This window comes from Andrena cerasifolii, chromosome 1 (assembly GCF_050908995.1).
Source record: "Andrena cerasifolii isolate SP2316 chromosome 1, iyAndCera1_principal, whole genome shotgun sequence".
Classification (NCBI taxonomy): Eukaryota; Metazoa; Arthropoda; class Insecta; order Hymenoptera; family Andrenidae; genus Andrena; species Andrena cerasifolii.
In genome coordinates, this window is record NC_135118.1 from 22,667,410 (window position 1) to 22,683,530 (window position 16,121).

At 41.7% G+C, this 16,121-nt stretch overlaps 1 protein-coding gene across 1 annotated transcript in view; it reads left to right on the plus strand.

Annotated features, from left to right (window-relative positions):
- The window catches only part of LOC143370493 (UPF0489 protein C5orf22 homolog), a 112,757-nt gene extending 103,014 nt beyond the window's left edge, over positions 1-9,743 (plus strand). The window contains exon 4 of the mRNA XM_076815737.1: positions 9,725-9,743. Coding sequence (XP_076671852.1) covers positions 9,725-9,728 — 4 coding nt within the window. The 3' untranslated portion in view covers positions 9,729-9,743. The remainder of the gene's footprint in view (positions 1-9,724) is intronic.
- The last annotated feature ends 6,378 nt before the right edge of the window (positions 9,744-16,121 follow it).

The window sequence follows — 16,121 nt, forward strand, 5'->3', positions numbered from 1 at the left end:
GCTCGATCTGGGTGAACAATTTAGCGAATTGCGAGTTGATAGTGTGTGCTAAGGCTAAATCGTGTTGTTAAGTCGAGCAGGTTTCCATTGTATCCTGGGATCTGGATTACTGAAATTGACTGGGAAGCATGGTGATAGGAATGCGCGCTGTGTCAAATTGTACGATATTAATTTACCCTGGTGAAACGCCACCGCTGCGTTATGATTATAGGAAAGGAAACGCAAGCTGTAAACCGAGGAAGAAGGAAACGCGTGTAAAGCGGAGGCTGCGACCGGGATAGCCGATATAATGTTGCCAAATGGAGGATAATTTACGGCGGTTTGATGTACAGCGCCGCTTTTGCCGCGAATCTTTTCCCCGCGTTTCGCTCGCAATGTTCGCCGTTGCCATTGTGTGTCATTCTCGTTGCGGAGAATGGATTATGTAAATACGCTTTGAAGGATTGTAGGCAGCGCGGCCGGTCGATAAATCACCGGTTAAATCATAAGCGTGCGCTCTCTCGCTATATGGAAATTCGCGAAGAAAACGAATTCCTCTTTTGTCTACTTACACGTCGAGGTGAATTTCAATGGACGGCATAATGAGACCGATTCATCATAATTTTATGCGAGCCTACGTAGAGAAAGCTCTCATTGTTGGCGAGGACATGATATATCTCGGTGTCGATATCGCGTAACGAATTGGCCGATTGAAATCGGACCCTGAAAATTGCGGCTAATCGTGAATAATGGAATTTATTATGGGCCAGGAACGAGCAACGCCGTGCAAGCCTCGGAGCGTTCAGGGTAGGTACAATGATTCGGACAGGTTACTTGCGACTATTGGCAAAAGTTACCATCGACGCTTGGTGTATGGAAGAAATGATTCCAGAGCACTACGAGTTACTTGGAGGTACAAGGTTAATCTGATGCGTGGTAGGAAAGATTAAAGGAGGATTATTCATTTCACTGTCACATTTCTGAAAATAGGGAAAATCTCTGGTATTATTTCACCGTACTGTTCCATCGAGAGGAGGAGATTTTTAAAGATGTGACATCGTAAAGCCTACTACATATTTACAGCCTCCTTATATGGAGGGTTGTCTATAGGTATCGTACCACTTAGATATTTTACGTTATATTTCGTACTTGGTACTAATTTGAACGCGAGTTAATATTGGATAGTGTAACTTGATGTTTTTCGTACCTCCTATTAGATGATTAAGCTTTTGCTCGGAACAAATTAATTTCTTATTAACCTTTTTCTGACATACTGTAAAATATACGATTAAGGCAATCGGTCTTCTAAACTGTACCTCACGGTTTCCAAAAACGTATCTCTTCTAAAAATAGTATCAATAACAATAACGATTATTGTATAGTTACATATGTGTACGTACTGATACGATTGTACTGGTACGATTTAGGAAACATTATCAATTTATTTATAAATATCGATTTAAACTTTATGAATGTAAAATGATTTAAAATATTCTACAATAAACCCGCTTTAAAAAAACAAACAAAAATACAGCATGAAACTGCATTGTTAGATTAGTATCCGCTAAAATAAACTGGTAAAAAGTTACTTTAATTATCAATCATCCCTGGTTCTTTTAAACGTTTATAGCACCCACAAAATAGGGTGTAAGTTCGAAAAGTTTTGTTCTTCTTTTCCATTTCGCATTTACTTGATATTTTTACTATTACACGCCGTTTATATTCATTAATTATTAAGAAATTGATGAGGTACGATTTATGCGGCCAGTGCGATACAGACAACTCTCCCCCATGTCCCTCAAAGTGAAAAACGAAAATCCCAGTGGGTCAACGTAGACCCAGGTGACGCAACAGGGTGAAACACGTAATCCTATCCTATCATTCCGAATTATATAAGAAAATTTCCATCACGCACGGGATTATCTGATAAAAATTACGCCGCGCCCTCTGCATATTTATTGAAATATCCACGAGGTTTGCCAACGTTAGGCTGTTTCCTTCTCTCCCCGTATCCCACACACCGATAACGTTATTTATCACTTTATGATACAACTATTTCCTGAAGCGAACTATCGGCGATTTCCAACAATTTATCTCCGGACCGTTCTACTTTCAATCGGCCGCCATTCCTCTGGGAAACGATTCGCGATGAAATTATTGAACGGTCGCACTTAGCGCGCGGACTTCCCTCAAAGTCAGCCACGAGCGGTGCCTTGCGCCGTCGAAACGGCGGCCATAAATCCAGCGCCGCCTCTCCCCGCTACAATTACGGAAACGTTTCCCGTCCCCGGGGAAAAAATGATCTAGTAGCGCCGTTTCAAAAGTCCTATCGCGCGCTTTAACTTAAACGCGGCAATTACGCGCCGCGGCCCGACAGTGACATAAACACAAAACGCTATCGCTGGAATCGATAAATTACCACGACGGGGGGAGGGAACTCGCGGAGCGAACCAATTGCTCCGCGCTCTCGAGAAATTGTGCGTGCCTAACACGCGTTTAGTACTTTCGTCGGGCGCAGCGTCCAGGAGTATCCGAGCCTTTACAATCGTTAAATCCGATCTCCCGCGGCAGTGGTAGAAACAGTAAATAACCACGGCTGGTTGCCATTTACTCGCCGTGAATTAGAAACACTGGCTTTCAGCCGCGGTCACTCAACGAGTATTGCGGAGCTCGAAACCTGGTACACGGATCGTTGCCGCTATTCCAGACGCGCGACCCCTTTGCCTGGCAGCGATCACCGTGCGCCCGGTTTGAAGCTCGAGGCTTGGGGCTTGGCGCGAGCTCTTAAACGGGGCAGGCGGGGAGTTTTGTATTGGCGAGGGAGGAAGAGTGTAGAAGGTGGATGGAATGAAAAGTAATGCCTCTGCGTAGGTAAGTAGGTAGGGGAGACTGGGGCAAAGTGGGACGAAAAATGTTTGAAGTCGAATAAAATTTTTCCCTTTCAATAAAAATTGTGTGAAAATAGATTTATAATATAATTTGAACATTACTATTGGTAAATGACGAATATGAATAGTTAAAATAAACTTGAAGTATATTAAAATTCAACTTGAAAAGAAAATGCAAAGTCGACCACTTTACATATATGGGGTAAAGTGAGCAGAAATAAAATACGTATTTAATGAAGGATATAATTATAAAATCAACATTATTAGAACTTTCAAATTATTTAACCTATTTGTTTTTAAATATATTTCATTAATACAAGCTTAATGTTAATAATTTGTCACCAAAATTTTTAAATACATATTTCTGAAATACGTTGCAGAAAGTTTTTGAAGTGGTTCGATTAAATTACAAATACCTCTAAAGTGGTAAGTGTATAATGATTTGCACAAATACTGTTGTATAGTGCTTGGGATCTAGTTTAAGGCTTACTAGTTGTATATCATTAAGACCCGTGAAAAATCTACTGATGAGAGCGAAGAAGAAATTATTCTGAATGATGAAAGCGATTAAGAAAGAAAATTATGATACAGAATACTTGTTTTGACCAGGTCTATATTCTTCAGATGTGCTAGGTGAACAATAGGTTAAGTATGTATAAAGTGTTACGATGGGCGTGTTGGGCCCATGAAGACTTTGATGGTAGGCCCGCAAAGGCTGCGGTAATGAACAAATAGATTTCACATGCCGACTTTATAAAAAAAGAAAGAGAAAATAAGTTTCAGGAAAAAACAAACTGGTTCTCATATTAGGAACCCATTTTTTGTATCTGCATATTTAAATGACTTTCGTTTTTATTTTATTACGAAGAAACCGAATTTTTGTTATACTACTTTCCAGTAGGTTGTCAAAGAATACATATTCTACTTTTAAAACGTGCATCGAATTTTAATAAAATTGTTCCCAGTCAAGAGTTATGATGTTTTTAAGAAATGGGTGTCATATTCGGCTACTTTACCCTACTTTGCATGTCTGTGCCGAAATGTCCCAGAGATTCCGTACTCTGTGCATTCGCATTACCTGGATGAATAATAAATGCAAATAGTCCTTTGTATTATCAGGGCCGCGAACGATCCCACTCCGCGATTATAAGCAACAGCAGTAATTTGCTAGATAAGCCTCGAAGCAGCTTCTAACCTTTCGGCACGCAATAGATGCACATTGCACACCATTATGAGGCCCTTGGTGCCGTCGAAAACGCAATCTGGCTTTTCAATCTCTCGATCGAGCGAGTGTCTCGTTACGCTGGTCAAAAATTAATCGTCCGTGGAAATCCCTTCTCTCCGAGGTACCTATCCCCGTGAAACACGATGGAAACACGGCAATATTTTATATTCGACTGGAAAACAACCAGCCGCGCGGATGCTGGAAAAATTCTGCGATCTCGGCGTCGAGAAATCGCCAGGTCGTGCGCACACGCGAAATTCCATGGGTGGTTGGTCGTTTTGCGCGGACGCAGGGAGTAATAAGACGGCCATTAACGGGACGCGATATTGCTAAATAATGAAATCGCCCGGCTGTAAAATAATTTGTTTATTGTTCGATCGCGGCGGTGGCGGCCGTTCATTCAACGCTCGCGCCTTTCTCTCGCACGCGTGGAGCCACGATCCCAGCAAATTGCTCCGAGATCGAAAACGCGTTAAGAGGTTGTAAACTTTATTGCACCTGTTTAATGCTCCTGAAATCTGTGCATTTTTTTTTCAATGGATATTCAGTGAAAGAAGTGTAGAAAGTAGGTTGGTATTTTTTAGTATGGGATTAAAGTGCTGCAAAATATTTCTATTTATTTATATATACGGGTGAAATTATTCATGTCAAAGGTAGTGAAATGTTTACGCAACATAAACATGGTGGGATTTCTTTAAATACATTTATAAAATTCAATTACCCCGTTTCAAATATTTTTAATGAAATTAAATATTAAATAAATTTGCACAACCCTCGAATTTATGAAATTCAATTAACCTTAATATTGCTAAGATGAAGATCGAGGTCATTTAATATCGGATCTTGTGACAGGCACATGAAAGCATATTGATTATAGAGCGTTTTATTATAAAGAGAGTTCAGCGCATAGTTCCCCTACTCCACAGAATGAGACAAGGAAAGTTTGAACCTACGATATGAAAGGAAGAACTGAATCGGAGAGAATCTGAAATATCTAAAACGGTGCCTTGTTGGTGCATTCATACACGCAGCATGCCAAAAGATCAGTCACCGTTGCAAAACCTGCTTCCCACACTGCTATAGTTGCTGTAAGTTTCGAACGTGCGCAGGAATATGCATCTTAATTATATCCGAGAAAATTCATGCATGTGTATGTATATCAACAGCTGAAGATAATATTTACAATGACAGCCACCTATAATATCTACATATTACGTGCAGAGGAAGAATGTTGCGTAATTTTAAATGGCCATTCTAAATAAAGCGCGAAGTCGCGTTTCACAAAACAATTTGCAAAGTTACTCGCGTGGGCATAAAAAATCACCGACAGAAAGACTTTTTCACGTGAATGATGCTACTAATATGTTGCCAATGATTTACACCTCGCCGCGGCAAGGTGTGTAACATAAACATTATGTTTCCTTTCCCAATAAATTCACATTCATCGACCCGGATCCTTTGAAGACTAAGCCTGCACCTGTTCCTTAAGAATAATAAAACTAACTACTTCGAAACAGTGTTGCTCTGCAAAACTATAAATTCTTCTTTAGTCCCCTAAGTCCAGTATAAGCTTGATAAATGTATGTAGTTTGGTTTCAGTATATGATCCACTATCATTTATGTGTCTTCAGCAATTTTTCATGGGCAGTACATTAAAGCTGGGTTACACAATTCTTTCGATTCTGGCATTTACGGTGCATTCATGGATAAAATATCGATTTAGTTACTACACCGGTGAAATATCGATTTTGTTATGACCAAATCGTTTGATACAACCAGTGAGACGTTCTCCACCCTGAGCTATTATATAAGGTGTCCTTTAAATCACGGCGCAACTGCGGAGAACGTGATTCGTCATAAAAAAGGCATAAGGAAAAGAATTCTTAAAAAAATGTTTCTGTTACTAGCATTGTCCTAAAAAATAATGGTTTTAGAAATGAAGCTGTGGTAAAAAGTGTATTCTATATATTGTACTTGTTTCCATTAGCGAGGAAATACTTGCTAACAAATTGCACCGCGATTTACCGGGCACCCTGTATTCTGTTCATTCGAAAAACTAGATTCTCATTTTACCACCCAGAGAGCACATTTTTCCCGTCACTTGTTATAACACTACGAGCACCTGTGTCTCTTGGCAATGCGTATAGAAACTAGTTTGCTACTGAAAAATCGTTGGACGAGAAACAAGCTCGCGCCGGACAGTGGAATAATTGATACGTTTCCGAATACGGGTAATGCAAATCTCGGCTATTTGTCCGCGGATTATTGTCCAGTGGCGATGAATAAATATCACTGCTAAAGTTTATCGCCCCGTGATAACGGTGTTCCGTTTGATTTAGAGATCGAATCCGCGATTTATCTTACGGAGAAACGCTGCTACTGTTGCGTAATCAACGCGTTGCGTATCTGGTCCGGACCAAATCGAGGAATGCAACAGCGACGCGAAGAAAACGCCACGATATTGGTGTGAACTGTGGATACGAGACACTTCCTTTAAGTTTAGTGCTTACAGATGCATATACGATTCTACGGCACACACACACAGATAGTATTAGAATAATCCACACTGTCCAGTTCGCGATAAGTATTATGTCAAACTATCACAAAGGACATTGGCAATATTGGCATACTGCATTAAACAAAATCAGTGGATCTTGAAGATTAGATAAACCTGAGATACACTGCCGTTCATAAGTATCGTTATAATTGTGAAAATTTATTGCAAATTTATCGAAGAACTTTACTTTATTTGGTATTTTAAATTAAAAGCAGTGAAAAGTATTGAATCTCAAATATCACATTCTGTGCAAATACAGCAGTTAAATGTGAAGCCTCTGTCCACACTGAGCAGACATACTTTACCAGTGGTGCACTCAGGATTTAATCTTGGGGGTTGAACGAGTCCGAGTTGAAAGGATGAAGATATTTTTAACGCAAATTCAATAAAATTCTTTAGGCGACTATAGAAATTTATTTAAACAATGAAATCCAGTTTTCTATTCTTTTTGCAAAGCCTTTTTTCGGGGGGTGCAGGGTCTCTTGACTTCCCCCTGGGTGCGCCACAGAACCTTACTGGTTCTATTGTGCTGCGCCATATTGGGCGTGAAAAACTTCAATTCTACCGTGTATTGATCATCCTGCATAACTTAATTCTAAACATAGTCACTTCTAAAATATTCTATCTAAATATCTCACTCATTCCCTGTCTTAACATACTCTCACCCCAACGTCCAATCAGTTACCCTTGAATTAATCACGCGCTCATTACTCTTAAGCAGAGCAACCTAAATAACGCCCATTGTCGATCTTTTTCAAATTCCCCACCTATTCCTTGGTCTTCATAAACCGTCGGAACAGCATAATATAAGTAGGATATAAATCTTCGAATGGCATGATTCGAACGGTGACGAATGTGAAATAAAGTAGATTTCTAAGCTCCGCGGAAAGTATTACAGTAGATCGAGAACGTGGTAAATCGTGGTATCACGTACCTACCTATACGGCGGCCATTAAAGTGTTAAGATGTTTGAATGATCTTTTACGAAAAGGGTGGCTATTTGCCAAAGAATACTGGAGAACACCAAGGTGGAATAAATCGATCCGTTTCGTCCTACCGATTACGTAACGCTCACTGTGTCCACCGGTGCGGAGCACTTACTCGCGCCTTGCCCTCGCACGAAATCCTCGGCCGGCGGTCGTAAAAACTTAACTATCGTTTAAGTATATTTTACGTTTACGAGCTGAAATTGCGCCAGTCCGCCTGTGTGCCAGGCCTGTATATTAAAACTGGTTCGACGCCGCCGCCGCGCGATCATACACCATCGGAACAGTCGACCCTGCTAATGACTTAGGAGACCCGCAATTCGCGTTTCACGCTTCCTACGCGCCGCGCTTGAAATGCCTACCATAAAGATTAGATGCGTTCCTTTCCCATTCGGCCCCTAATTATGATCGTAGTTATATTTAGAGCAATGCCCCGTTGGGAAACCGCGGCGATCGGTGCAATGCCGCGGTAAGGTCGTCCGGGTTGGATTTCCATCGAGGAATCGAGCGCTCGTTTACGGCCAGAAAGAATCCATCGACCAGATTGCTAGATCGGAATTTCAATCTGGATCTTTCGTTCAAAGGTTTATTACTTTGGTAAATCAAGCTACTCGAAACGGCCGTTCCCTGGAATTTAGTCCGCGCGGTAGGTACGGCAGTGTTTGGCATTGTGGGGGATTTAAAATTCAGAACGACACGGAAATTGTAATAGAGTAAGGACGACTGCGCGGCGGGACGATCGTAAAGAAACTGTGAAATATATGGTACGTGTATCTGGGAGGTATTTCACCGGTCTATTTTTTCCTCCCTGTCAACGAGTGACAGCAGCAAACTAGTTGCTGGCTTCTAGAATAATTTAATCAAACTGGACGATCTCGATAAGAACGGCAGGATTTCTGGTCCACGGGAAGAAAATTGCACGCGCCAATTAAACCTAGGGAAAGACAGATTATACTTGCTAATAAACGGTCACTGGTATAGGAGGAAGTAAGTTTCCTGATAATAGCGAATAACGCGTCGAACTGTCAAGTTTCGTTAAAATGTATTTCGAATCTTCCACTTTTATGTTCCTCGATTAATTAAATACTATCGGATCTCATGATTATTCATGGAAACAGCAAGATCTCGTAACGACTGATTGTGCAACTATGTAATGAGCAATGTCGGATTTATGTTTCTCTGCTCATCCACGCAATTTTCGCCGGATTATTAATGCACTACCGATACGAAAAACGCAACGATGATTTACTCGCGCGATGCAGGTGGACCGACTCTCGCTGCACTAATGGCGAACACACAGCCAGTTATCTGTTACTCCCTGTTAACTTATGTTGCACCCAGCCGTTGATTTTTCACCCCACGGTGTGAGACGCTTGCCAGGACTATAAAATTAATTAATTATCGCTCTCGTGATTAATCTGTGCGCGAACGCGTTGCTATTCCACGTCGCAGCGGGACATCCATTTCGGTTTACACAGGGGAAGAGTGCTCGTAGCTCGTAGTCCCTTCAGGGGTTCGTTAAATGATGCAAGTTGGAGAATTTTTTTAGAAGAAACCATAAGCAGAAATTAAACCAAATTCTTTTCCACTAATAGACAGACTTATTGTCTAGATTTTCACAAATTTGTACGAAAAAATATTAGTAATCGAAGAAGATATCACTGCCGCTAAGCCGAGTATCCACCAAACAAACAGATATTCGTCCTGGACGAATCGTTCGAAAAACGTCGAAAAGAAATCGTTCCTTTTTTCCAATTATCGCACGTCTCTAACGAACGGGATAAAACATGCGTGGAATTGAGAAAATAATTTATTTTAAATCCATGAGACTCCTAGTTGTCGTCGTAAATAGTTTAGAGTGCGCGAGTTACGACTGTCCGCTAGTAGAAAGTGACGGTAAACGTCAGACATGTATTTTCACTTCGCTGGTGTTTCGAGGTGTCCAATTATTCGGCTATCTGTCACCGGTTCTTGTAAACATAAATATTATATCGGGCTAGGTACGTCTGATGCGAAATGAAAGTCTATTGATTTATGAAGCGTCCGCGTGGAAAGCTTTCTCAAGACGCTCCTCGCTTTTTTGTTTCAGGTAAGCGTAAGGTGAAACTGCACACAATGAGAAGCCGTTTCTTAGCTGAGAACGACAATCCCATGGAAGACCATTTATGGGGTTGTCCATTATTGGTAGCAGGTGACTGCCACGCGGCAACCTCAATGACTATCCATCACCCGTTGGGAAATATGTGGGTCAGTCGCGAAGTTAATCCCCGATGATGGTAACCCGTGATAAATTAAACGTAAAGTTATTGCGCCCATCTTTGACATCGTACACCATTCATTGTTCCATTAAAGTTACGTGGAATTATAGGTAGAGAGTGGCGGGACGATTCGGTTACAGTGTGTTTTAAATTCAACGTCTGTCGCGCTGCTTGTAATCCGCTCTGCGGGCTATGTAATTACTTAGGGACTATTTCAACTACCCGGTTATTAGATTATCGCATCGAGTAGGTACTTTCATTACTAACAAGGGAAGTTAGGCACCCCGGAAATTCAGAAAATTATGCAACTTTGCGCGCAAGTAGAGTACTGCGTAAAAGTAATTAATTATCGAATTAAAGATTAGCGGTGGGAGTAACTTGAGAAGAATGGATTTTTCGGGAATTATTTGTACGCAGTCCTGTAGATATAAAAAAGATGCAACTTTTATTTATACTTCTTTTCGATATCTCTCACCGTTCTCGAGGTATTCCACGAAAAAGAAAATTTTTTTTTTTTTTCAAGGTGTGAATTCGCTCCCCAAAACTGTATTATGGCACTGACAAAAGATAGGTTTGTCTTGCGCATGAACTACTCTACTTGCACAGAAAGTTGCATAATTTTCTGAATTTCCAGGTTACCTAATTTTCCTTGTAAAATATTTAACTGGGACTTGGGAAAATATAAATTCTTTACCTTAAGTTGTTGGAGACTTTGATATTAGTATTAGAGTATCGTTAGAAACGGTAATTGCTAAATCGCTGCTGGAATCGTGGGAAATATTCTGAGAAGTTGACTCGGGAGTGGACGCGTTAAGAAAATATTAGAGCAGTGGAAGGGGTAATTGAAGTCGAGCCGAAAGTTTCAGCGATTCGTGATTAATAACTCGACGAGAAAAAGTGGCAATTTTATTAATGGAAACGTCGCGTACGTACCGAGTAATAAGCATTCACAACGGACAGAACGATTGCTGTAACATATACGTGTAAATGACAGACTCCATTCGAAGATAATTACGTACGTTTTTGTATGTTGCGTCGTATATTACCAACGAAGCTGAATGAAAAATCGACTCGCTCATACCCTTCGTGTTTAACTTCGTTCCTCAGCTCTGACACAATTTCCACCCGACAGCAGTATTTTATGCATTTTCACAAGCTTCCTGTTTCGTTGCTCATACTCGACTTTAAAAACATCCACAAATCATCCTTTTACATTCTGATCTGATAAAAGTAATTGCGGATTCTTCTTTACGTGCGATAAGTTGGTCCTCGAATCCAGAAACTTTAAAGATTCATCAAGCTTTCTCCATAATCTCAGTCCTTGTAAATTAATCGAAACCGACATAACAAATTTTCCAACCTATTCTTACATAGGTACACGCTAGCCTAATATTTCAGAATTAATCAACTCCCAAATTCATCTCACAAATCCGCATAACATTACCCAAAGCTTTTCATCTCCCAAAGCCCACAAACTCACAAATTTCACTGGATTCTCTTCTCATAGCCCCTTTCATTTAACATTAATCAAACCCAATTCGCCAATCTCCCAATCACAATATTAACCCACAGAACATCAAAGTCCTACACCTAGTTATTCCTCAGATCAGCAAGTCATGACATAAACTTGAGTTATCCAGACGTGTTTGCATCGCACATTTGCATTCAACACTGGTGGAATTGAATGGTATGGAATGGCGCGCAGTGGTCATGTTCCCTCGATAACACCCCATCGTTGGTAATTCCCACAAAATCGTTCGATCGCGGGGGAAACGGTCGCGGTGTTCCGAACAGGGATCGCAATACCGGTAAACCGGTTTCGATTGAAAATTTTACCGAATTGCCGGTAATTGAAAAAGTCGGTAAATTTGCAATCCCTAGTTCCGAACGTCTTCATCGCGCTGGCTCTCTGGAAGGAGATCAGCGAGCAAGATAAGGCGAGATCCGTATCAGAAGCTGCCGCGCATTCCAGCGGGCTGTTACAAGCGTTGGGACATCGGAAACGCCGCCTTTAACCCGACTATGCACTGCCTGGAATCCGTCCAGCGACGAGCGGGCCGAAAGAGGCGCGCTACGAATACGGAATCCGCCGTTTCGTCTTCCATTCTGTCGTCAAACCGTGACGGAATCTCGTCTCTGACGGCGATGCAACTCGACCCAGAGGCGTGCAGAGCGACGTGGATGGTCGAATTAGAAACGGGAATGCCAGTTAACGAGCCCGTCCTCTTTGAGGCAAAGAATCCGCAACCGTGCAAAGGTACTTGGCGGATCATTCGTTTATTTAGGGGCGCAGTTATTCATCTTTACTACCCGCGCTTTCATGTTCGTCGATACGTCAACACGCCTGCAACCACAAAGCTCCAGGACTCGGAGGCTTACAGGACCCCCGCTACTCATTGTCAGTGTGATATCTGACGATGTCGTATCACCTTAAAGGATCGTAGATTCCAAAGCTTGGAGACTTACGTGACTCCCTTCATTCGTCCAATGTCAAAGCACCATCATTCCATTAGTTTTAGTGTGGAAACCCTTGCAGCCAACACCAAGAGGTCAGTGACACCTCGCGTCGAACCTCTGCTGGGCCGCACTCTGGTCAGTGTTCTAATTCTGATTGTAAAGGGCGCATTTTAGAGTCAATTCTTGTTGCGAACTTTACTCGAGAGTCTGTGGAAAACATCCCTGGAGTTACAATAATAACGTGAACGGTGATAACAGTTTGGCGTCGGCGTGTTTCCACGCCGAGGGACTTGCATCCCCCAGCTTGGATTTAGCGTGGATATTTTTTTGGAAAGCATTGGTAATAGTGTCCGAGAGTCCGAGAGTGTTTCCTTTGGAAGCAAACCGGGCTCGGAGTTCACGTTGTACGCTACAAAACTTTCTTGGCGGATGCGATCTATTGGGAAAGCCGAGAATCAATCAAAGTTCTATCGCGTAACACTTTAGAAGGAAGTTTTTATGACTAAGTTTCTTCATTCTCAATTGCGCAATTACTCGTAATGGTGTGAATGGAATAGCCTCCTTCTTCAATTAAAGCGCTATATTCGCGGGTAATAAAAAGTCTTGCAAATGAGCTGTGCAGCTTCGATAAAGTAATTCGTTCCCGATTCACTGAGAAGCGGTTTGCAATCGCTTGCCATCGGTAACGCATTTACCAACTTGGATAAGCTGGCGCCAAATTGACGTTGCCTAGTAGTGCCAATTACGGGACCTCGCATTCTAGTCTGCCAATTAACAGTTTTATTCGATGATCTTTAGATAAGAACGTTTCACGATAGTACCTATTCGGTATAACACTTTGGGAAAGTGTGAACGATGAAGATTGTCCGGATAAATGAACTAAAGTATTCAGACTGGAGATCGAATAATTCAAACAATCGCACGGGGTCAACATATGAATATAATCGATGAATCGTAGAATACTTATTAGGGTCGTCGGGGGAAGTACAAATTAAAAGATCAAATTCCAACAACCTAAAAAACAGTAGCACGCAGTATGTCGGAAAAATAACGGAACTTTTTAAATTAAAAAAAGAAAATTAGTTATTTTGCCAAAATTATTTTTTTTTATTCAATATACATCCCTTCTGCATCAATACACCGCTGGGCACGTTCGACTAGTGCCAGCATAGATTTTTTTATATCATTTTGCGGAATCGCCTCAATGACACTTGTCACCGCGCCTTGGATGTGTGCAACACTGTCATAAAACGTTCCTTTCATGGCCAGTTTGAGTTTTGGGAATAGGAAATAATCACATGGCGACAAGTCCGGCGAATACGGAGGATGTTGGAGCACACAGACCTGTTTTTTCGCCAAAAATTTGTTCCATTGTGTTTCTGCGACGAAGTGACAAAAGGTACTGCCACTTTAACCGTTTTAACTCGACGATCCGTTAGTCGATTCCAATACTGATGCTTTTGTTTTGTAGAGGAAATATACAGCTTTCAGGTTGCATATTGTTTAAATAGATGACATTAGCAGTTTTCGTTAAATTTAAAAAGTTCCGTTATTTTTCCGACATACTGTGTAGGTACGCAAAGAAAAAAAATAGAAATTGGTAAAATGCCTTCCAAATTCCCGAATGTGGAATTCTACAAACAGGCAAGTCTCAAGTGTGGAATACTCAACACAACTCACGCCGACTCTGGTACCTATACACTTCTAGGCACAAGAATGCATACTCAAGTCCATGATGTATGCGCCTTTTGTTTTGCAGATTGCAATACAACTACAGTTAACAATCAGTCATTTGTCGTTAGTCAATCAAGGAGGGCATGTCGGTGATCAGTCAGCGAACTGTGTCGCGGCATAGTTGCAGTTGTCAGGAATCCATGTCACGGTATTAGAAGGTTGCATCGCCCCGCTGTATTATCATTAATATTACTTTTAAGAGCATTCATCATTTAACCAAGAATCCCCATCGTACCTCCAGCCATCTGTCGATCCTCGGTTCTTAAAACACTCAAGGGGAAGCTTGATCGACGCCGTGGCATTCGAGGCGTTATCGAGTTATCAATGCTTCCAGGCGCACGCGAGCGATCGCCCTCCACCGATCGATCATTCTCCAAAACGATACGTCGTGATTCAGACGCACGATTATTTTATTGCAAGCTCTGGAACAGATCGTTTACATCGTCGGCATTATGCGAAAGAAATGTCACGGGCGACGAGCGTGCCGTGAATGAACGCACGCGGGGTCTTTTGGAGCACGCGAGCCAGAGTGGCCCCTTTGAGAGGCCACCTTCCAGAAGTTTTGAAATAGCGTTGGCGACGCGAGAATTTCGTTCCCAACGAGCTCACGCTGCGACCGGATACTGCGGCCGTGCAATAAACGTCCATAATTGCTGTTGGCCTTTTAGACCGACCGGCGAACGGGCAAAATAAACGCATTAGCCAGCTTGCTCCAAGATTTACATCCCGCTCGCTCGTCCAAGAGAAGCGAGCCAGCGCGAGAAACTCTGTCACCATCGCCCTTAACCCATTCGCATTTCACAGCGTTACGACGGTAAGAAAAACACGCGTGTGTTTCAACTAACAAGGGAAAACTGTCAAACGGCCCCCTCGAAATTCTTTCCGTACTCCGGGATTTTGTAGATAGCATTGCAAATCATTTTGTAGAGAATTAAGCTCCAACGCTCAGCCGTTTGTTTATAATATTGGTTTAAACAAACTTACAACGTATCGAGCACGCACACGCCGCTTTTGATGAGGCTAACATATTTTCTGGAATATCTCGAGAACTATCAGACGTAGAACAATTTTTTTATTAAAAGCGTGTGCTTCTTAAAGACGAATCCAGTCTCGTGCTCGGTTTTTAGAAAATTTCAGAAACTATATTTTCGACAACCAACTTTAGAGGCTGCTTTCAATCCTTCAATGTGGACGATTGCTGATAAGAAAAAATACGTGTCAAATATTTTTCTGCTGTGCGTTGATCTTTCTTCTAAAGGTTACGAAAGAAAGTAATGTTATAAATAAACTCGCATTTGGTTCGAGGCATCAGGGCCCGATTTAGGGGGGCGCGAACAGGGCAACTGCCCAGAGGGATAAATCTAGGGGCCGCAAAATTGGTATGAAGAGAAAATTAAAATCAATGGAAACCAATAAAAAAAAAAGTAAAACTTCTTGAAAAATCGGTAAAAAAGTAGGTAAGGCTTCTGTCATTCCACAAATACCTACAAAAAATTTCACTCGCTGTCAAAAATTAGATTTTAAAATAAGTATTAATAATTAAATATAAAGGGCGGTATAAATAATTTTCGCCCAGGGCGGCGGAAGAGCTAGATGCCCTGATGCTAGGTGCTCTGAGAGGCATTTGGGATAGGCGTTTGAGGAAAGCCAGGGAGGTGGAAGAGATCTCCTCGCAGGTCGAGACGCCAAGTGTGTCTTCCACCCCTCCGTTTAATGAATAGCTGGAGAATGTATAACTTCTAAAGTGTGAGAAATTCTATAGGGATACTTGCGCATTATCTTGCCATTTGGCGATGTTTAATGCATCAAGAACCATTGTCGTTAATGATTTCATGTAACTTTCTACGTTGTTATCGGTATTAAATCTGCGGCAGGTTGACCTGTCCCAGCCTTTCCCGCGCTCTTGTAGTTCGAAATTACGCCTCGTATCTAGCGCTGATTTACTACTATCTCGTGGTTTTAATGCCTTCTAAATTCTGTGGAGTGGTCGTGGAACGTGTAGCTTGTAGAGTGCGAAGAATCCGATGAAGATTCCTG